At 36.6% G+C, this 22,762-nt stretch overlaps 2 protein-coding genes across 12 annotated transcripts; both read left to right on the forward strand.

Annotated features, from left to right (window-relative positions):
- Positions 1 to 9,957: 9,957 nt before the first annotated feature.
- On the forward strand, positions 9,958 to 15,422 carry LOC112273870 (mini-chromosome maintenance complex-binding protein). The gene is made up of 16 exons (XM_024502888.3): positions 9,958 to 10,344; positions 10,725 to 10,793; positions 11,000 to 11,044; positions 11,161 to 11,268; positions 11,412 to 11,537; positions 11,675 to 11,728; positions 11,940 to 12,053; positions 12,184 to 12,369; positions 12,499 to 12,570; positions 12,838 to 12,951; positions 13,223 to 13,434; positions 13,656 to 13,791; positions 14,015 to 14,083; positions 14,206 to 14,364; positions 14,472 to 14,539; positions 14,830 to 15,422. The coding sequence occupies exons 1-16, from the start codon at positions 10,177 to 10,179 to the stop codon at positions 14,948 to 14,950; spliced, it is 1,821 nt and encodes a 606-aa protein (XP_024358656.1). The 5' UTR covers positions 9,958 to 10,176; the 3' UTR covers positions 14,951 to 15,422.
- A 2,745-nt stretch (positions 15,423 to 18,167) lies between these two features.
- LOC112274537 (pseudouridine-5'-phosphate glycosidase) lies at positions 18,168 to 22,632 on the forward strand. Of its 11 annotated transcripts, XM_024504176.3 has the most exons (14): positions 18,190 to 18,360; positions 18,516 to 18,687; positions 18,824 to 19,033; positions 19,161 to 19,272; positions 19,853 to 19,963; positions 20,254 to 20,336; positions 20,448 to 20,507; positions 20,671 to 20,731; positions 21,060 to 21,166; positions 21,276 to 21,353; positions 21,460 to 21,505; positions 21,793 to 21,913; positions 22,151 to 22,236; positions 22,365 to 22,632. In XM_024504176.3, exons 2-14 carry the CDS (start codon positions 18,685 to 18,687, stop codon positions 22,442 to 22,444), a joined length of 1,158 nt encoding a protein of 385 aa, XP_024359944.1. In that variant the 5' UTR covers positions 18,190 to 18,360; positions 18,516 to 18,684; the 3' UTR covers positions 22,445 to 22,632. The 11 variants fall into 11 exon arrangements, with proteins under 11 accessions (XP_024359950.1, XP_090101826.1, XP_090101824.1 ...); XM_024504182.2 differs by lacking the exon at positions 18,516 to 18,687 and having other exon boundaries at positions 18,168 to 18,293; positions 19,158 to 19,272; XM_090245700.1 differs by lacking the exon at positions 18,516 to 18,687 and having other exon boundaries at positions 18,168 to 18,293.
- Positions 22,633 to 22,762: the final 130 nt, after the last annotated feature.

Consider the following 22,762-nt stretch of genomic DNA (forward strand, 5'->3'; position numbering starts at 1 on the left):
ATTCAGATTATATTCTTCTTGTATGGACAAAACCTATTAGGATTTCTTGGCTACCTTTGAAACACAATCTTACCTTCCACAACTAGGTGTCTAGTGCATTTCTGAGCAAAACAACACGTAATACGACATTGCTTTGGTATGAAACATTATCAATGGTTGAAGGGACCTATTAACTAACTTCAAAGGGAATAAAGATTAGAGTACATGGCAAATACAATTTGACACATCTTGGACTTCATTTATATGTAATCACCACTCCTCGTATAACTCGTCTTTAGAAGGGAGAGGAGACAATGTTACGGACATATATATTTATTCTAATAATTATCTAGTTAATAAGAATAGGTAGAAGTAAGTCAAAGTAGATAAATATGATAATATCTTGTGAAAAGCTTCTTAGAAGCTTTATAGATGTTGTTTTGCCTTTATACATGTATATAGGTGATTGGTAGGTTGAAAACTTGGCCAACAAAGAGGCCACATGTCGACATGTTAACCACTTGTAGTACAAGTTGGACATATGGCGCACACTTAAGAAACTTGCTTTATAAATTAGATATGTGTCTTGCAAGTTGGACGCATATTAGAGGTCCTATAGCATGTCACCACATATTCCTTAGTTGAATAGTATATATAGAAGCAAGAGTGAGGCCTTATTTACTCTTATCAACTCGTTTCTTGCTTTTTAGTCTAGTTTCAAAAGTCTTATGTTTTCTAATCTTTGACAATAGCCATTCTAATTCTTCTTTGGATATACATATTTTCTTCTATTTTGTCACTTTCTTTTTGATACAGATTCCATGACTTTATGCATCTTCTTCCAATTTGTATCCTTGACATCCACAACCTTTAATATCAAATGAAAATTTCCACAAAAAAATGTAATTTACTCTCTCTAACAAAAAAATCACTATTAGAGAATTAAAATATTAGATTAAAGATGAATAGTCTATAACCTTCAAAATACAATAATAAAAATCAAATAGTCTACTCACTTCTAAAAAAAAGATAAGAATAATGAATTAATACTCTTGTCAAACTATCATGGATATGAATCTGTCACGGACATACATATAATTACCTATATGAATAGATAAAAGTATGTAAAAGTAGGTTAATTGTGTAATATCTTCTAGAGAAGCTTCTTAGAAGCTTCATAAACGCTGCTTTGACTTTATAGGAGTCTATAGTTGACTTTTAGGTTAGAAACTTGGTCAACAAGTTAGCCATGTGCCACACATGTTGGAAGCTTAAAGAACAAGCTAACTACGTGGTCCATCCATAGAAAACTTGCCTTGCAAGCAAAGGCATGTGGCCTAGAAAGTCAACATATATTTGAGGTCTTATAGAACATCGCCACGTGGCTTCTAGTTAGATAGTATATATAGAGGCAAGAGTGAAGCCCTCTTCACTCTTGTCAACTCCTTTCTTGCTTCTAGTCTAGTTTCAAAGGTCTCTAGTTTTCTTGTATTTTGGCAATAGCCATTCCAGTTTCTTTCTTAATATACATATTTCTATTTTGTCCTATTTCTTTTTTGAGAAAAGTCTCACTTACTCTTTAGCTTTCATCGAGTTCTTGTCCTTGACAGATTGACAAGAGTACACTTACAATATCAGAGCTTTGTCTTTTCTTGATTAAGAGTGGATTACCCCTTTTTCTTGATAAGACATAAGCGCATTAGAAGTTGCGGATTACCCTCTTTTAAACTGATATTGTTCTTAGTATTTTCTTTGTTATCAATTCTTCTCTTCTATTTGTTTTGAGCGTTGTTAGACATCTTCTCTTTTCTAAGTGCTACTATGGCAGAGCTTGTTGAAATGAAGAGTGCAATGGCACAGATGCAAGAACAATTGAGGGAGTTAATGCTTGCGATGCATCAACTCAATTTACCACCACAAGGAGCAACAAGAATGGTAGGAAGTGAAGATATAGAGATGATTGGGGCTGCTTCAACATCTGCACCAAACCATGTCCCTTCTCCCAGAATGGAACACCCTTCGAGTGTTAGAGAACCGAGAGTTGCCTTGCCCGAGAAGTTTGATGGTACCAGATCCAAGTTTCGAGGATTCATCAATCAGGTCCAACTAGTGATTGAACTTCAATCCCAGAGCTATCCAACTCCAGGGTCACAAGTTAGATTCATTGGTACACTTCTTTCAGGTTCAGCATTGTCATGGTTTTCATCTTTTCTTGAACGACGAGATCCAATATTGGATAATCTGGAGGCTTTTTTGGCGGAGTTTCGATCCATGTTTGGAGAACATGATGCAATTCGTGTTGCAACCAACAAGATCCGTATTTTGCGACAAGGCAATCGATCAGTAACATTATATGCTTCGCAATTTCGACAACTTGCAACTGATATCAAGTGGGATGATACCGCACTTGTGAGTCAATTTCTCTACGGATTACAATATGAGGTAAAGAAATTGATGCTTAATTTACCTGATCCTCAAACATTGAGTCAAGCAATTGACTTTGCTGTGAAGTGCGACAATCGACTTTTTGAATTTCGATCCGAGAGTCGCACAAGTAGGCCTCAACGTTACTACAATTCAATGGCAACACCGACGTCTCCTCAACACATACCTTCGGAAGTAGAGGATATGCAAATTGATGCGGTACGTTTCAAACCTCTTACTGAGCAAGAAAAGTCTCGTCGTCGACAAGAAGGATTGTGCTTATATTGTGGAGAACCTAAGCACACTGCTCAACATTGTCCAAAGAAGCGACGTAACTACAAAATGAGGAGTACGGCTGTCAAAGAAGACAGTATGTCGGAAAACGAGTACGTCCAGCTACAATAGGGACCGTGCGGCTGGAATCTTGTATAACTTCTAATAAAGGTCCTATCCTCTCCTCAAAACCATCTCCTTGTTTTATAATAGATGTGCGTTTAGGACCTAATAATTACAAAGCCTCTGCCTTGGTAGATTCAGGAGCCTCATCTTGTTTTTTAGATGAAGAATTTGCTAGATGTCATAGAATATCATTAATATAAAAAACTAAACCTGTACACGTAGAAGTCATAGATGGTCGTCCGTTGTCTTCTGGAGATGTAACTCACGAAACACTTCCTGTAGATGTAGTAATAAATGGTCATAGTAGTTGCGTAATTTTTAATATAATTAGATCTCCCTCTAATCCAGTAATTTTAGGCTTATCATGGTTAGAAAAGTATAATCCTCGAATAGATTGGATTTCTCGTAAACTGGATTTTTCTCAGAGCATTAGTAACAGTTCTATTAACCAAGTAAAAAACCATGAGTCTAATATAGTAAAACTCGCACCTATAGGTGCAAAAGTATTTATACACGCAGCAAAAGAAGGATCAACTTTTGCTATTTATGCTGCACCTATTTCTGAAAGCGTAAAGACTTCAAGTGGCATTCCAAGTCAATATCAGGATTATCAAGACGTTTTTGAGAAAAAGAATGCAGATATTCTTCCTGAGCATCGCCCATACGATTGTTCAATCGATCTCAAGGAAGGAACTCAGCCACCATTTGGACCAATTTACAGTTTATCGCAAGATGAGTTGGCTGAACTCAAGACATATATTGACGAGAATTTAGCGAAGAATTTCATACGCCATTCAAAATCTCCAGCAGGAGCTCCAATTTTATTCGTAAAGAAAAAAGATGGATCTTTACGAATGTGTGTTGACTATTGAGGACTCAACAAGATCACAATCAAGAACAGGTATCCATTATCTTTGATATCAGGACTCGTTGACCAGTTGAATCAAGCTAAGATCTATACAAAAATAGATCTAAGAGGAGCATATAATCTAGTACGGATCAAAGAAGGAGATGAATGGAAGACTGCGTTTCGAACCAGGTACGGGCATTTTGAATATAATGTCATGCCTTTTGGACTCACGAATGCACCAGCTGCTTTTCAACATCTCATGAATGATGTATTTCGTGAATTCTTAGACAATTTTGTCGTCTGCTACCTAGACGATATCCTGATTTATTCTAAGAATGTTGAAGAACATGAAATACATGTTCGTCAAGTATTACAAAAACTCAGAGATGCAGGATTGTACACCAAGATGGAAAAGTGTGTATTTCACACTACTCAAGTTGACTTTTTAGGATACATCATTTCAAATGATGGTCTTATGATGGATTCTAAGAAAGTCCAAACAATCATGGATTGGAAGATTCCAAAGACTGTGAGAGATGTCCAATGTTTCTTGAGATTTGCCAATTACTATCGGATCTTCATCAAAGACTTCTCATGAGTTGCAGCTCCACTTACACGCTTGACTAGTAAAGATAAATTCCAATGGAATCAAGAAGCGGAAGTAGCATTTGAAGCCTTGAAGACATCGTTTGTCTCTGCACCAGTCTTATATCGTGTTGACTTTTCCAAGGCATTTTTTATGGAAACAGACGCATCGGATTTTGCCTTGGGTGCAGTTTTATCACAAATGGGAACAGATGACAAACTTCATCCGATAGCTTTTCATTCAAGAAAATTCTCAGCAGCCGAGATCAATTATGAGATCCACGATAAAGAACTTCTTGCAATCGTGGATTCCTTTCAAGAATGGCGTCATTATCTAGAAGGTGCTTCTAGTCCAGTCATTGTGTATACAGATCACAAGAACCTCGAGTATTTCATGTCAGCACGCGTGTTGAATCGTCGTCAAGCTCGTTGGAGTATGTCTTTGTCAAGATTCGACTTCATTATCACTTATCGGCCAGGAAAACAACAAGGTTTGTCCGATGCCCTGTGTAGACGTTCTTATTTTGCACCAAAAGAAGGAGATGCAGCTTTTGAGCAACAAAGAACGGTCCTCTTGAAACCGGAGCAATTTCATCTCCGAGCAGTGAAATCAACATTGACTGTTGATTCAACTTTTCTCAAGCAAATCCAGTCCAGTATGTCCTCAGACCCTCTTGTTCATGATATCGAGAATAATTCTTCCAAGTCTCATGATTCTTCTAAGTTCGAGTTCAAGAATAATCTATTATATTTTGAAGGACGCCTATATGTTCCAGAAGGAAAAGCACGTTTGCGTGTTCTTCAAGCACGTCATGACTTTCCAGCAGCAGGGCACTTTGGATATAATAGGACTCTGGAACTCATATCAAGAGACTTTTGGTGGCCACAAATGTGGAAGTCAGTCAAAGACTTTGTACAATCATGTGATATTTGTTCAAGATCAAAAATTCCTCGACATCGACCTTACGGACTTCTTCAGCCATTACCTATACCAGAACAACCATGGTCTTCTGTTTCTATGGATTTCATCACAGATCTTCCAAACTCAAGATCTTATGATTCTATATTTGTGATAGTAGATCGTTTCACCAAGATGGCACATTTTATGCCATGTACAAAATCTATCACAGGTGAAGAAACAGCTAAGCTTTTCATTGATAATATCTATCGCTATCATGGATTACCTAAAGATATCATATCGGATAGGGGAACTCAATTTGTGTCGAGATTCTGGAGGACTCTTTTCAAGATTTTAAAAGTGGACATAAAGCTATCTTCAGCTTTCCATCCTCAAACTGATGGACAAACAGAGCGCGTAAACCAAGTCTTCGAACAGTATTTAAGGTGTACCATCAACTACCAACAAGATGATTGGACAAACCTTCTGCCATTGGCAGAGTTTGCTTATAATAATACGGTACATTCCTCCATGCAACAAACACCTTTCTTTGCCAATTATGGCTATCATCCACGACTTGATACTTTTGATTTTTCAAAAGTTGATAATCCTGCAGCAGAAGATATGGCAAATCGGTTGTCAGAGTTACATGCAATAATGAAGGCGCAGTTGAAGAAAGCTCAAGAACGACAAAAGATAAATGCAGATGTATATCGTAAAGAGCAACCACAACTCAACGTGGGTGATAAGGTATGGCTACTTCGTCGCAATATCAAGACCACTCGACCTTGTGACAAATTGGACTATCGTAGGCTTGGCCCCTTTTCTGTTTCTGAACAGATCAACCCAGTTGCATATCGGTTACATCTACCGGAGTCAATGAAGATCCATCCTGTATTCCACGTGTCTCTTCTTGAACCATATAAGACAGTGGATATACAAGGAAGAAGACAAATGCCACCGCCTCCTATAGAAGTAGATAATAATGAAGAATTTGAGGTGGAAGAGATATTAGACTCAAGGCGGCGCCAAAATAAGCTGGAATATCTTGTTCATTGGTGCGGATATGATATTAGTGAGCGCACATGGGAGCCATCCAGGAATCTAGCAAATGCATCAGCTAAAGTCAAAGTTTTTCATCAACGACATCCATCAAAACCAAGATGAAAACCTCTCTTATAAAAGAGACAAGATTGAGGCAAGATAACATTCAATTTCCTATCCTTGTTTGCAACTTCTTTGCATTTTGTGATGCTAATTAGATGGAGAGCCAACAACCAGCGGATTCAACTCAAGAACCTTCGTTTGCTGACTTACCGGATGAGACATTGCGATTGTCACAACCTTCAAGACGACGCAACCAAAATGAAGACCCTCAAGAACGACATGTTCTTCCTCGAATAGATGGTGAGATACAACGCGTTTGGTATCACGACCTTGGAAGAGATTCTCGATGTTTGGTGATATTATTGGAGATAGGAACGACTCCTGATGGTGTTTCAAATGTATTATTTGAAGGAAGTTATGAAGGCCTCAACAGTGATCAAATAACAGGGTGGTCTTCTCGCCCTGGAATGGGACACTATCGATGGCTAAGAGGACCCATCAACTATCTTCGAAGAGAACAAAGATCAGAGTATGTAGCAAATATAATTCGCCGCATATTAGATTTTCTCAATATATAATCACCGCTCCTCGTGGAACTCGTCCCTAGAAGGGGGGGTAATGTCACGGACATACATATAATTACCTATATGAATAAATAAAAGTATGTAAAAGTAGGTTAATTGTGTAATATCTTCTAGAGAAGCTTCTTAGAAGCTTCATAGACGCTGCTTTGACTTTATAGGAGTCTATAGTTGACTTTTAGGTTAGAAACTTGGTCAACAAGTTAGCCATGTGCCACACATGTTGGAAGCTTAAAGAACAAGCTAACTACGTGGTCCATCCATAGAAAACTTGCCTTGCAAGCAAAGGCATGTGGCCTAGAAAGTCAACATATATTGGAGGTCTTATAGAACATCGCCACGTGGCTTCTAGTTAGATAGTATATATAGAGGCAAGAGTGAAGCCCTCTTCACTCTTGTCAACTCCTTTCTTGCTTCTAGTCTAGTTTCAAAGGTCTCTAGTTTTCTTGTATTTTGGCAATAGCCATTCCAGTTTCTTTCTTAATATACATATTTCTATTTTGTCCTATTTCTTTTTTGAGAAAAGTCTCACTTACTCTTTAGCTTTCATCGAGTTCTTGTCCTTGACAGAATCTCAAAGAACTAAAAAATCAATGCATTCATATATCATTTGAAAAGGCTAAAAAATCACTCAAAGATGGTATGATATTGAACTAGAATGGCTATTGCCAAAGACAAAAAGATTAGAAAACCTTAGAACAAGATTTTGGATTAGAGAGGCATTGACAAGAATGAAAAAGACTTTAATCTTACCTCCAAATATACTATCTAACTAGAAGCTATGTGGTGACATTCTATAGGACCTTCGACACGTGTCTTAACTTGTAATATAAGTTTCTTATATGTGTGCCATATCATTAGCTTGTACCACAAGCTATCAACATGTATAATATATAGCTAATTTATTGGCCAAGTTTTTAATCTACTAATTACATATAGACACAAATAAAGATGAAACTACTTTTATAAAGTTTTTTTAGAAGATATTATTGAATTAACCTACTTTTATTTATTCATGATATTTAAGTAATTATTAAAGTAAATATGTATGTCTTTAATATTAATATAAGTGAAAAAAAATCCATAAATTTTTAAAGCAAATTAATGTTTCAAGCAAAAAATCTTAGCATTGAAAGCTCAATATTAAGATTTGAAAAAAATTTTAAAAAATAAAATAAAAAATGACATTTAATACTCAAAGAAATTATATATTTTTTATTTTAATTTATAAATATAACTTTGTTTAATTTTTATATCTTAGTATAAATTTTAAAAATTATAAGTATATTAAATTTTTAAAAAAATTAATAATTAATTAAAAAAATATAAAGATTTTAATTTAATATATAATCAATTTAAGTTTTGATTAAGATTTATTTTAGATTATTATGAATCTTAAAAAACTTAAAAGATCAAGATATTCTTGTATTATTCCAAAAGACTACATAATCATTGAAAGATGATATAATATTTAACTAGAATGACTATTACTAAAGATAAAAAAACTAAAAAGTCTTAGAATAAGACTAAGGACTAGAAAGGCATTGATAAGAGTAAAAAAGGCTTCACTCTTGCTTCTATAGATATTATCTAATTAGGAGCTATGTGGTGATGTTTTATACGACCTTTAATATGTGTTGACTTTGTAAGACACATATCTTAACTTGTAAGGCAAATTTTCTATATGTGCGCCATATAGTTAGCTTGTTCTCTAAGCTACCAACATGTGTGATATGTGATTAACTTATTGATCAAGTTTCCAACCTATAAATCAACTACAAGAATGTGTAAAATCAAAAACCTGTTTATAAAGCTTCTAGAAAGCTTTTCTAAAAGATATTATGAAACTAATCTATTTTTATTTATTTCTATTTAATCATATAGATAATTATTGAAATAAATACATATGTTTGTGATATTTGTGATTAGTAGAATCTACTTATGAGATTTTAGAACTTCCTTAGAGCCATGTTTAAATTATTTAAAATTACTAAATTAAGTGTTTCTAAATTCCTTGTATATTATTTTTGGATTATAAATCTAACTTCAAAGTAAGTTCAAACCTTTGTACAATTATATGCCTAACAGATTGTCAAATTGAATTTTATACAATATAATAGCTTTAATTTCAATAAAGAAGATATTAAAGAAGTATAAAAGTATATTAGCATATTTTGATAGACAATGAATAACTTTCATATAATGGCTAATAATAAAATATTATAGGTTGATTGTTGATTTTTTCAATATTAAATTTTTTATATATAAGTTTTTTTATAATATTGCAATGGACTAAAGTATTGAAGGCTTGATGCTAAAGAAGACAAATTGTTGTAAACATTAAAAAAAATATGATGTTTATAATGATTGTATTGATGTTTATAATGACTATGTTGATGTTTGTAATGACTATGTTGATGCAACTTGTTAATTTATTGGACTATTTATAGCCAAGTAGTACTAACATCTACAATCCATTCCACAAACAATAGATTTAAATATCTAGAATTGATATGTAATTATTAATTTATACATACATTTTATTTCTTATATTTACACTATATATTTATGTTATATATATATTTATTGTATTTATATTTTATATCTTATAATCATATTCTATACAAATAAGTCATCTTTATGTCTTTGTATAAAAAATGTTACATATGCAAATATGTATAAACATAAAAAAGTTTTATTCATATTTAAATTCTATATAAAATTCATCTAACAATTTTTAACAAATATTAAAAAAAAAAAAAAAAAAAAAAAACCAATAAAAGAGGCCAAAATTTCTAAATCTCTTCATGACATTTTTAATTTTATTTTAAATATTTTATAATTCATTTTAAAAAAACTACAGTTTTATTTTTTTTGAAAAATAAAATAGTTCAAAATATTGTAAAATGAATTGGGTCCTTGCAAATGATGCGGGTCATGGCCTTTACATCATGAGCAGTGACCAAACGGCCATTGCGTGAAGTGGCCTTTAGAAGTTGAGTATTAGGGGTTCACCAGCTAACCAAGTCTTGTTCCTAATTATAGTTGCAAGCGCGGATCAGAGTCGCCGAGGCCCCTATCATCGTGGCTTCCTCGTGAACATGCCCGTTCATGTTTGGTCATTTCTAGGGTTTTCATATCCCTCGATTCCCTTTTTTGAGATTTTTCCCGCGCTAATCCTTCGTTTGTAGTTTTTCGCGCAGTTCCTCGAGAACCGTGATCAGCGGTTTGTCGTTGCTGTTGCGTTTCTGAACGTGGGTTTGTTGGGTTTGAGGGTTCGCTCGGTGGGTTTTATGACAGTGGTTTGAAGGGGCTGGGTTGAGTGAGATCGCTGGACCTAAGAGAAGGTTGCAATGGGGGGACCGTCGATGGACTTGTATGGTAACCCCCTGGGTGCAGTACGGGTTCTGTTCGAGAGATCGTGTAGAAATGCCGCCTCTGCTGCAGAATTGACTCGCTCCGATTGGGGCGTTCAAGAGCTTTTTCAGAACTCGTTGTTTGCAGAGAGCGGACATCTTCAGGTAATATACTTGGCTTCTGGCCTCTTGCTCCATTCTTGCAATGTTTTTATGGCAGATCACGTCTCCGAAGTATCGCAGCTGAGTAGCTATTCGTTTTCAGCGTGGACCTATTATTTTGATCAGTAAGTGTTTTGTTTTAGTGTAGAAGAGTACATGAATAGGACGACAGTTTCTACTTGTCCTTGTAGTGTGTAGGTTTCTGTATAGGTGCGCTCTTGGAATCTAAACAGAGGAAAGAGAGGGCCTCTGTTGCGCCACGGTGAATTGTTTAACCACCAGGATTTTTCTTCGTTAATTTTTGTAAGTTCTGTTCTTTCATTTACGGACACGAGCCACTCGACTTTAAAGAAGAGCGGGTTGTTCGCATTAATTTTGTGCAGGTCCCTGAAATTAACTCTGTTCCGCTGGATGCTATACCTGTGAACTCTCTTGTCCGCTTCCGCGGCATGGTAGTATCCTTTCCTTATCATTTTGCAGTGGAGTTAAATTATTCAACGGTTTGGGTCATGTCTTTGTGAATTTACTTTATCGTTTTGGTTTACTGCGACATTTGCAAGCTCTTTGTGTATTTTCTCTCTTGTGATACTCAATTATTCACTAGTAGCAGCGCTAGATCAGTGCTGTGATTAAATATTTTTGATATGTGTTGTATCAGGTGCAAGATATGTTTGATGTCGAATATTACATCGGAGCATACAAGGCAAGTACTATTTACGGCTATCTCTGCTATGCAGCTTTAGATGGTTTTTCTTAACTTTGTGTTGGATGCCGGCTTGCAAATTTTTTAAGTGACTCAATTGTATTAGCCTATTACAGGATCAAGGAGTGTGGCATACCAGCAAGTATATGGATGTGGCGGATGTGCCTTCTGGCTCAGAAGCAGAAGCTCAAATGTGGGATCGCCGTGTCCTTTACTGTGTGCCGGTATGTCCGTCTTTTTGTGAGAAGTTTATCAGTTTCTCTTTCAGATGCAATGTGTTCCGCTCCGTCAGCATTGTGATTATATTTCTTCACAAGAATATTAAGATATGTCACTTATTTATTACCACCTGTGCTATTGGTGACAGATTCCTGGGGAGAATTCATGGGTGAAGGAGTCATGCGCTGCGCAGAGGACAGCAGCACTTAGTACAGTAACCGTGTCACAGGGTGAAAAGCGGCCTCGTGGCTCTTCAGACGAGGAAGCCTTTGAGGTTTGGATATAGCATAACTGTTGAATACTTCCGTCATCAACGGCCTGCGTTATTTTATTCGCCTGTGATGTCTTCAAAGTTCGTTGCCATTATTTACCCCTACGTCAATTACGAGCGATCGTTTTGTCTTGTTGCAGGCGATGGAAGCAGACGCGCCGCTCGGGAATGATGCCAGCGACAAAAAGCGACTGGTATAGCAGCCTCCCTTCATTCGTTCTTCTGATCAAAAGTTGTTGCTTCCTCCTGTTCGTCGGTTCTTTGTGTTGCAGTGTGTGTAGTTGTTATTTAATAGAATTCATCTGACTCGTTCAAATTGGCTTTTTTGCTTCGAATAGTGTGGGCTACTTATCTTACTTGGAATTTGCCTCTCTCAAAATTCATGGTGTGATCTGGAGGTTTCAGAGAGGAGATGAAATAGCATCTACATCGCAAGGTTCTCCAGCAGCGACAGATCTTGATCTTAATATGCCGCTGGGTTCTTCTGAAGGGAACAAACTTGTGCCCTGCTTAATTAAGGTAGGATGGCGACCTGCTTGCATGGCTTGGTTTTGTTCTGCGCCCAGTACTCTCCACTGTGCTAAATGTTTATATCTACAACTGATTGTAGAACCGTGCATTGAAGTTTTCTATTGATATATTTTGGCAGGTGTACGATGGTCAAGATGCAGACCTGAAACTCAATGATGTTGTGGAGGTTTTTGGGGTTCTAACCTTCGATCCTCAGATATCTGCTGCGAGCTTTCATCAAAATAATGGGGACGACAGTTACATGGATGTTGTCCAATCTGCGTTTCTAGAAGACAATGTTTCCATGCGGCTACCAGCCAGTAAAGTGAGATAGATGTTTTTTTAGAAATTGATTTTTTTTTGTATTTCGTTTCCCTTTTGAAAGCACTTGGTTTGGCTTTATCATTTGATGAGGATGTCAGGAATTTATTTCTGGAATTGTGTTTTTCTGCAGGTTCCACGACTCCAGTGCATCACGTGGAGAAAGATATGTCAATCTGATTACGCTCATGGAGCTTCTCTTGCAGTAAGCATCTACTTCTTTCATTTGATTAGCCATATTTTTTTTTTGCTCAACATCCTGCAATTAGTGAGGTGAAACCAATGCTACCTTTCCTGTCAGTCATTTGTATTCGAGAAGAATGGGTTATCCAAAGTAGACATTCAAAATTAAGAGCTCTGATAATAGTTATTTTGTTTGGGCTGATAAGCTGTTCATTCACTAGGACTCCTGAAATGCTTCCAATTGTGCAACTATGATCTTGTTTTGAGGTTACTCGACTGCATTTGTCAGGTTCTTCCATCAGACGTCGCGGAGACCAGGAAATCCCTTCTGGACTACCTTACCTTTTCACTTGGAGGAGATGCTCTTGCTGCCGAGTACTTGCTATTACATCTTTTGTCTCAGGTGATGATGCACATCTATTGACTTGGAAATTTATGGTAGACTGTAGAAGGGTCTACGAAATTTCCATGGATATGGACATATCCTTAGTGTTCAGCTCAGAGTGTAAGTTTCGATCTCTGATCATCGTTTGAAGTGCCAGAGCCTTGGGTCCTCTCTTGTCTTTCAATTCACGGTTACGATGTGCCAACACAATTATTATTATATGTGGTAGACTTCGTACCGCTGAACTGACTGTACATTTTATTTTATTTTATTTTTTTCAACGTTTTAGGTGCACGCTCGAGTGGATGCCATGGCACTAGGAAAGCTGTCGCTCAATATTACCGGTTGCAACCCTGGTTCTGAAGGTGGTTTATCTCCAACTGCCGCAACTGCTGCAGATGTCATATCGAAATTGGTTCCTCGCTCACATTTAATGCCCCTATCTCTTCAAACATTGAACCATGCTCCAGTAGCACCACGGAAAGATTATGTGTCTAACAGGTGAGTGGATTCCTCCTTCTTTCCTCTTATTCCATCCCTTTTGGCATTCGTCGGTTTTCCATTGATGAGTTTCACTTTCTTTTTAAATTGGAGATCCCCAAATAACATTTTAAGTGCTCATCCGGCCCTATTCCTCCTCTATACGTTGTCTTAATTTCTTCTTCTTTACATTAGAGAGTAAGCTTTGAGTCATTATCTAACACTTCTCTTAAATTCTGCAGGCTTGTGACGGGTGCAATGCAACTTTCAGATGGGACGCACTTGACTTTGGATGAGACTGCTTTGCAGGCGGGCACACTCAACAGTGTTGGAGTACAGAATTTGGAGGTTTTGAAGCATCTACTGCAGTGGCAAAAGGTGAGAGGTTCTTTTTAACTCTGGTCTTGAGATGGGGACGTCTGAGGCACCTCATGATGAGCAATTTGCGATGTGTGATCAGTTGAATTTTTTTTCAGCTAGTGTTCTTGTAGACGGAGGCTGGTTTCCAATCCATCCGCTTCTCATATTGCAACAAACTCATTACTACTTGTGAATTGACTTCAGCTGGGAACTGTCTTTTTGAATTCTGTGAATCGTTCAGGTCGAATACGATTTCCAATATCATAAGATGGAAATGCCAGCCGATGTTCCCGTCCTTGTTCTCTCTCAGGTAATAGATATTCTCTTAACTCACGTGACTGGAGTGAATTAATATTTCTGCTTCTGTAAATGTGTTCCTGAATTTGGGGGGAAGTTATCCTTATTCCACAATTTCTGTTTCATGTGCTTCAGGGAAAATCCCGGATTCTTCCGACTGACGTTATTGTACCTCTCAACGCAACTGCTAGCCACAATCCATTCAACGTAACCGATTCGGATCTTATTAGCTGGCGACGCTATATCATGAAGGCGCGAGAAATGGACCACTCGCTCGACGAATCCACGCAAAAGGCATGTTGTTGTATTCAATAATATCCTAACTTTGATATTACCGATGTTTCAGGAAATTTACTGGTGCTCATGGCTTTTCCTAATGATATTCTCTTGCATACATCCAGATTGTAGAGAATGACCTTGTGGCCGCTAGGCAAGAAGATCGGACACTTGCTCCGGATGTTTTTCATAGGTGAGTCCCAACTTAGGGTTAGATCATTTCATGTGTCGCACATTGCTTGAAGGTAATGCATGTTTTATATTTCACGTGAATTGTGGCATAGTTTTTTGCCGTTCTCTATTATACTCTTTGCTACTTAGCTTTGTTTGAGGGTTTTTCCAAGGAGTCTGCAGTAGCATTTTTGTTTTAACTAACCATGTCTTTATCGGAGAACTGATGGAATACGAAGTGAATTAAGTAGTATTGAATTAGTTTTCTGTTCATTATAATTGAGCAAATAGTTGTCACGCTGGCGATTGCAGATGGCTGACAATGGCAAGGTTGATGGCTGTGAGTTACCTGGAACCCACACTCAAACTAGAACGCTGGCGTAAGGTACGTGACTTAGAGCATCAATGTGCGGCGCGGCTGCGATGCATGTAATCTGATGATGAGTTACTTGCACTTCTTTGTGGCACCGACTTGAACATCCTGTGCACATTGTCAGTCATTGTAAATTGATGAAGTTTTGCTAGAATCGAACTTAGCTTTGCTAATCCAACTAGAAGGGAACATATTCTACAGTTCGAAAATGAATCATGTTTTTACTCAGTATCAGCTCCCCATCCTTTCAGTACAATGTAGTAGTGGGATCAAGGGCCATCTTCGATGTCCTAGTACTTGAGAGATCTTAAGTTGATGTGGCTTGAGCAATTTAATGTAGGAAACATTATCTTGCAGAAAACGTCGAATTTGTGATGTTCTCAAAGGGGCATGCATATCCAAAAACTTTAATTCAAACATTGAGAGCATGTTCTCATTATTTTATCTTCAAAAAAGGGTGAAGGACCTTCGAATACGTATTTGAGTATATTGTATGACCAGGTAAAAGGAATTAAATTTCAGTTAAACAGATTATGCAAGATGTTGAAATTCATGGGACAGAGTTAGGTTTGTGATTTAATTTGTTATGCTCTGTTCTTCAATATTTCTTCGTAAGGTAGGTCGATCTGTGAAAGATGGCCTTATCCGCTTCTTAGGCACAGCATATGCAGGTAGTTTTGACACCTTCTATTCCTTTTGGCCATGAAGTGTTGGCTAAAGCGTAGTGTTAGGTGCTCCGAAGTGGATTATTTTTTTTCCTTTACTTTTGTTCAATCATGCATGTAAAGATTAGGCCCCACCAGCAGCTTTGCAAAAATACACCAAGTTGAAAAAATAATGAACTATAAACTACGAGTTGACACATAGTTGCATGTGATTTTGTGGTCAAGTTAAATTATTTTCAGTCAAGGTAAATGACTTCTTAGTTGTGCTAGATTATGTCAAGAAATTTTCACTTTGTATTTTTTTGTAACATAAGTTAGATTGGATGGTTAAATTGTGTGTTAAGCACCCCTAAATTATTTATGACATTTATTGTACCATGGTATAATTTCTAAGTGTATTGTGCATTTTTTACTTTCTTAAGATGTGTATGTTGATAGGAGAGCAAATGCAACTCCAGAATTACTCCATTTGCGTAATCCGTTCATAATTAACTGATATGGGGTAAGTACATTTTTTGATTTGCATACAGAAAATACATGACAATGTAAAGCTCATTTCAAATTTTTGGTGTTTAAATCAAGTATAATTTTGATTAGTAATAGAAAATAAAAGAATAATGACCAGTCTTTGTAACATATATTTACAAAACCAGCCTACAACATTTTTTTGTAGAAATAAAATAATAAATTTTAAAATAATTTTAATAAAATATAGTTGATGTGCATATATATATATATATATATGAAGAAATTCAAATTGTACCTTTAATATTCTCAATTCAGAATTTTGCTATTACTTTTATGCTTTGTTATCCTAATATGGCTTATATATATACATACATACATACATTGTTTATTTTCTGTAATTCTGTATTTATTTTTTGAACTTCAAAATAAAATTTTGGCACATTTGATGTACAGTGGAATATATTTTTATTAAAAATAAATCATATATGTATCATTTATAAGGTTTATATAATTCACAATTTGTGATTTTTTAAAAAGAGAAAACAATAATAATTACAACAAACACAATATAAAATAACACAAGTTTTAATTTGGCTAATTTGGAAGCATAGATAATATAAAATTTGGAACTCTTTATTAATAGCATGAGTCTTCTTTTCTTTTTCTTTTTTCTTCTTTATACTTTATGGTATGTTATAAAACGGTTTTGGTATAATATATGTTACAAATTTAGTTTTAAATTACAAAAGTATTAAAGGTATGGTTGTTAAAAGATAAGAAGTATCATTTTTTGTTTATATTATTTCACATATTTATAATTATGTGTGTACGATTAATATATTATATTAAATGTTAAATGTTAAATTGTGTACTTTCATCAACAACTTCATTAACTAGTATATACCACTGTATTCTTTAAAATTTGACTTGTTAATATGATAACATATTTAGATAGTAATATCAAATACAATGATGTATCTAATATATTTAATGATATTTTTGTATTAGACATGTTTTGAAGAATAAAATGCTTTATTATTTATTTCAAGTATTATAATTCATTTCATAAACTTGAATCAATTCAAATTCTTTAATTACATTGGAACAAGTGACAAACATAGAAATAAGCTTGTCCAAAATAAGAGTATAGAATCCATTTAGTGGACTATATGAAAGTACAAAACCAACAAAAAATCAAAGTGCAAACCTACAATACCCAAACACAAAGAAAGTGCAAATGAGGACAAAATAAGACTTGAAAGACAAGATGAAGATGCAACAAGTGACAACAAACAATCACAAAATAATAAGTCCACACAATTAACATTTCTATGCAATGTTCTTGCAAATAAATCCTTTTACTAATCTAGGTTCTAATTATCCCAAGCACACAATTTTGGCTATTTAATAGATGTCCATCCAACCCTTTTTTTTTTTTTTTTTTTTTTTTTTTTTCCTCATATTATCAAATATTTACAAATAGTAAACTAGAGGTCTTTTTTATAAGTTATGTAGGGCTTTTTGTTGGTTAATAATTATTTTGGATATTTAATAGATATCCATCCAACCTTTTTTTTTTTTTTTTTTTTTTTTCTTTTTTTCTTTTTTTCCCCTCATATTATCAAATATTTACAAATAGTAAACTAGAGGTCTTTTTATAAGTTATGCAGGGCTTTTTGTTGGTTAATAATTATTTTTGATTTGAGCCAATGAGAAAACTTCTATATCTCTCTATCTTATACCAAAGCTTTCTTATTTTATAGGTTTTTCTTTCAATATACCACCTCCTAACTATGACACCCACAAATAAGATCAAAAGAAGAGTTATATATCCCTACATAGAATGTTGTGTTGTCAATGCTCTCAACAACTAAAAAGAGCCCACTAATAAGACCAGAAGAAGATTGATACATCTTTATGTAGTGGTGTGTTGTGGGTGCTCTCAACAACTAAAGAAAGCCCACTGAAAAAACCAAAAGAAGAGTGGTACATCTTTAAGTAGAATGTTGTGATGTGGGTGCATTCAACAACTAAAGAGAGCTGACTGTCCCCGTGCAATTTTGCCACCTGGGTCTATTCCGATCTGACGTGGTATGCCATGTCGATTATTCAAATCTTGTCCAGCATGAATTCTTCCTCCTCGGAAACTCCGTGCGGCACTGGTTTGCGATGCGGTAATCGTCGTCTCCAATCGCGAAACGCGGACTTCTGGCATCTAGGGTTTATGGTTCTTCGATCGTGACACTGGGTTGCAGGTTGAAGATTTTGAGGTGTTTGCTGTTGTCTCGGATTTTCGTTTGAGTTTTGGATGAGTAGGTGTTCGCCATAGCTTTGGTGGTGAGTTGCTTCGTGAGATTCCCAGGTGCCTAGATTGTGAGAATACTATGAAAGCATTGCAGCTATTTCGTCTTGGATTTAGTGGGCCTTTGTGGGTTTAGAATCTTCTCGTTCCTTTTCTGAGGATAACGTGTGTGTTTGTGCGCTTTCTATAGGAAGGGTGACGAGTGAAGCCAATTGTTCACATATTGGTTTGAAAGTTGAGTTAAATCTTGGAAGAGTATCAATTGGTACTAGTATTGTTACATTGGAACAAAAGCTTGAGGATCTCGTGTTTTTACGTGTTCCTGTTCGTTTGGGAATGTCGGATAATCTGACCAGTTCATGGTATGCCCGTGGTTTATTGATCCTCGTGGAGGATCGATGGTTTGTCTTTGTATTTATCTCTGACATCTTGTGAGCATTGAAGTGAATTTGATTCATTTCATCTGAGTTAATCAGGGTTTTGAAGTGCTGAAAGCAGGCTGTTGGCAATGCATCAATATACTATCATTTAAATTTGGAACAATTCCACGTACTACGTTCTTCAAATCGGCCTTCGTGCTGCAAGGGAAGAGGACTGTTAGTCAAGCAAGGGATGGAGTGGGGTTTTTCGACGAGGGCTCAATGCCGAGTTGCCACCATTGCTCGGCACATATCACCAGCTCTATGCTCAGCACCAAATCCATTTATGGTCAGAATTGACAACTTTTGTCCATATTCATATTTTCTAGTGCGGGTTATGTTATTTGGTTCATCTGGGCGAGGTCAAGTTACTGCCTCACATGTGTAACCCTGATAGATCCTTCCTCTTGAAGCAGATGGGCACTCAAGCGATTGTCGATGGAGGAATACAAATAAGAGCAGATGTGAGAGATGCTTTGGAGAGAGGTTTTCCTGTAGTTGCTTTAGAGTCAACTATCATATCTCATGGTACGTCGTTCAGCACATGACAATCTTATCGCACATGCAAATATATAAACGTGGAATGGTATGAAGGGATTTGTTTGGCTTACATATGTTGCATAATCCAGATGAGCCGTAACGTAAAGGTATCAGATCGGTCGTCGTTAGTATCTGGGACTGTGGACCAGAAGTTAGTCCCTTGATTCTTTAATGCATAGAATATTTAGTGAGAGATATGAGTGAGAAATTCATGACCTCTGTCCCACATAATATTCTTCAGTACTCAACTGACATACCTCTGATCTGGTCGAAAAGAAATTGTGGATACTTACTTTTGATTAATTGATCTCAATTAAGAGAGGGAAACAAGACTTGCCAAGTCCTTAAAACCAATGAGATTCTGCCTTCACATGTTAAAGGGGTGTCATGGTTGATTCACTTTAGATTTTCTTTTACCATCGAGGTTGGTTGTGGGTTGATCCAACTGCTGTAGAATGTTATGCAGGACGCTAAATAGTACTGGATGATCTCATAACCTTGGATACTGTACCGTGGTAGTGCTTGCTTGGAGTATAAGCTGAGTGCACGGCTTTATGTTGTTATGTAGGTATGCCGTACCCACAAAATTTTGAAACTGCCAAAGAGGTGGAATCTATCGTGCGAGACAGTGGTGCTGTGCCAGCCACCATTGCGATCCTCGACGGTGCCCCTTGCATTGGTACCACCTTGCCTTAACGTGCGTTTTCTAATCAGTCTGGCACTTGCCTTCGTAAATTGATTTTGCACAAGTTCACCTGAATGTTCACTTTCTTCAGAATACCTTGCATACAATGAAATCTCAGATTTCCTGGAGTCCCATGCCTGATCTTCAATACCCTTGTCGCAACCGCATGTAACTTACTTCTGATATTTTGAGGGCGTTGCTTTCCCAATAGGGTTGCAATTTTCCTTGTATCAATAGGTGATGGTCCTTGATGTGTATCAGTAAGTGATGGTCCTTGATGGCAGGTCTAGAGGAGGCTGAGTTGAAAAAACTTGCTCAACTTGGGAAGAAAGCTATAAAGACATCTCGCAGAGATATTGCCCATGTTGTAAGTTTCTGTATTTTGCTTGACGTTTTCTTGCTTGAGAATGATTCATTTTCTGCATTCGCACTTTTTTGCTGTCTGGTCTTAGTGTTTCAGATTTTGTTGTGATTTCAGATAGCGAAGCAAGCAACTGGAGCGACTACGGTGTCTGCCACCATGTTTTTTGCCGCTAAAGTAGGTTAACATTGTCACAAACATTCCCTTAGGCTTTATTTTTGTTTTTGAGTTTCCTTTCTTTCAACTGTCTGTAGTGATTTTTGGGATCTTTGTCACATTGAAGTTTCATTTTCTTGCCACCTCTGGTTTCATTTTCCTGTACACTCGACTATATGTGTAGGTGGGCATCAGTGTCTTTGTGACTGGTGGCATTGGGGGCGTCCATCGAGACGGTGAAATAAGTACGGTTTTCTTGCACTGATTGCAGCTTTTTTTATTTATTTAAATAAATCTATAAACCCAAGAAAATAGGTAACGTAGGGAACGAGGTTGTAGGTCAATCGATAAAATAACTAATTCTTAGCTTGTCCTTATACGCCACTGAAATAAACTCAAGTTAAAGCATATTCCTTCTAGAATTTAGCTTCAAACCTGGCACGTTGCACTTAGTTACACTCAGAAGATGCTTTCTTTGTAGACTTTCAAATGCAATCAATAGCTTCATGTGTTTCATTGGATTTGTATCAAAACCTGCTGATGATGACAAGATTTGTGTGTATGGTTGAGCAGCCATGGATGTATCTTCAGATTTGACTGAACTTGGTCGAACAGCCGTTACTGTGGTCTGTGCTGGTGTCAAATCTATTCTTGATATTCCAAGAACGCTTGAATTTTTGGTATTCTCTACAAACCTTTCACTGCATAATTGCACCTTCAAATTCTGCACTTAAAAGCTCTAAAATTGTCTAATCGTGAAAGATTTTAAAGTTGAGCTCTATCACGCAGGAGACTCAAGGAGTGACAGTGATTGGGTATGGAACTGACGAATTTCCAGCTTTCTTCACTCCAAGAAGTGGTTGCAAGGTAAACATCTGTTCGAGGTAATTTGTGAATAGTAAGTTTCTCAGACGTTCCTCTGTATCTGGTAGATTTAAACTACACCTGAATTTGTACTTAATGTATGTTGCAGGCTCCAACTCGGGTGAACACAGCTGAAGAATGTGCTGCAATAACTGGTACATCTTATGTTGCTTTTTGGATCGCTTAATGACGGATTGATTACATTTTGCCATAGTTACGAAGCGAATTCTGTTTTACCTATCGGCTTATGATTCAAGACGCGGGTGATAGTCTGAACTTACCCTCACGAGAAGGTCTAGTATTCTCATGAGAAATGAGTTGGTAGAGTCAGAATGTGCATTCGAACATGTGAGGAGTTATACTAACGAAGGTTATTCTCAGCTAGGTCATCTTTATTGAAAACAATGCTCTTTGTTTCTCTTTTTTGTTATTTATACTGCAGTCGCCAACATGAATATGGGTCTACAAAGCGGGATCCTGGTGGGAGTGCCTATTCCAGCGCATTACGCAGCTGCAGCTGAACCTGTGGAGATTGCTATTCAGACCTCCTTGAAAGAAATAAAGTAAGTTGCTTGATTTCCTACTGGAAACATTTATTTTGCCTATGACGAGAGAAATTTTGAAGATCAGTGGTCCTGATTTTTGTGGCATGTCGACATCCTTTAATCTCTTGTCTCAACATTGCCAGGTGTTGGGAATGGACATGCTTTAGTTTTCTGGTCCTGAAATATATTATTTGTAAAGCTTGAGGGGGCAAAGTTGGCTCTTCTTTGACAGGGTTTTTCGCTTTATTTGGACAGGGATAAAAACATCACAGGAGCTGCAGTAACCCCTTTTGTACTGAACCGTGTGAACGAGCTCACCGGAGGTGCATCATTGTCTGCAAGTATCCTTTCTTAAGTACGAAACCTTCATAATTTGGTTGTTTTGTTGAATTTAATTCCTAGTTGTGAATGATCAGGTAATAGACAAATAACACGTGATTTTTCACTGAATTTCTTTGACTGTGTTGAGATATTGCGTTGATAAAAAACAACGCCAGGGTAGGTTCAGAAATTGCTATTGCCACTGCAGCATTGGTTGAGGGATCTTAAATATTATTAGGGCTCATCAATTTCGCTTTTAATGCCTGTATTACTTGGAATAGTTGCAACTTTCTGGAAGAGTAACTGTGAGATAGCCTCTGCAGAACAAGGTAAACTTAAAATAGTCTTGTGTAATTGGAGATTAATCAATCTGTTGACTTTCATAGAATTAAAGTTTTATAACTTCCTCATGGGAACATCTCTTTGCCATCGATAATTCGTTTTGAAACCTCACTGTTCCTAATCTCGTGGCCCGTCGTCTGCCTGTAGTGCGGAATATAGTGATAGAATTGATAGTAACAGCAATAAAGTAGAGGATAAATTGAA

This window comes from Physcomitrium patens, chromosome 21 (genome assembly GCF_059467195.1).
Source record: "Physcomitrium patens ecotype Gransden chromosome 21, ASM5946719v1, whole genome shotgun sequence".
In the NCBI taxonomy this organism is placed as follows: Eukaryota; Viridiplantae; Streptophyta; class Bryopsida; order Funariales; family Funariaceae; genus Physcomitrium; species Physcomitrium patens.

Bases quoted from the DNA above. Each gene is read 5' to 3' on its own strand.
- LOC112274537 (XM_024504172.2), top strand. The intron at 19,964-20,253 runs GTACCACCTTGC...CCTTGATGGCAG, and splicing joins CGACGGTGCCCCTTGCATTG to GTCTAGAGGAGGCTGAGTTG. The intron at 21,167-21,275 runs GTATTCTCTACA...TCTATCACGCAG, and splicing joins CAAGAACGCTTGAATTTTTG to GAGACTCAAGGAGTGACAGT.
- LOC112273870 (XM_024502888.3), top strand. From the start codon at position 10,177: ATGGGGGGACCGTCGATGGACTTGTATGGTAACCCCCTGGGTGCAGTA. The intron at 12,054-12,183 runs GTAGGATGGCGA...ATATTTTGGCAG, and splicing joins TTGTGCCCTGCTTAATTAAG to GTGTACGATGGTCAAGATGC. The intron at 14,540-14,829 runs GTGAGTCCCAAC...TGGCGATTGCAG, and splicing joins GCTCCGGATGTTTTTCATAG to ATGGCTGACAATGGCAAGGT.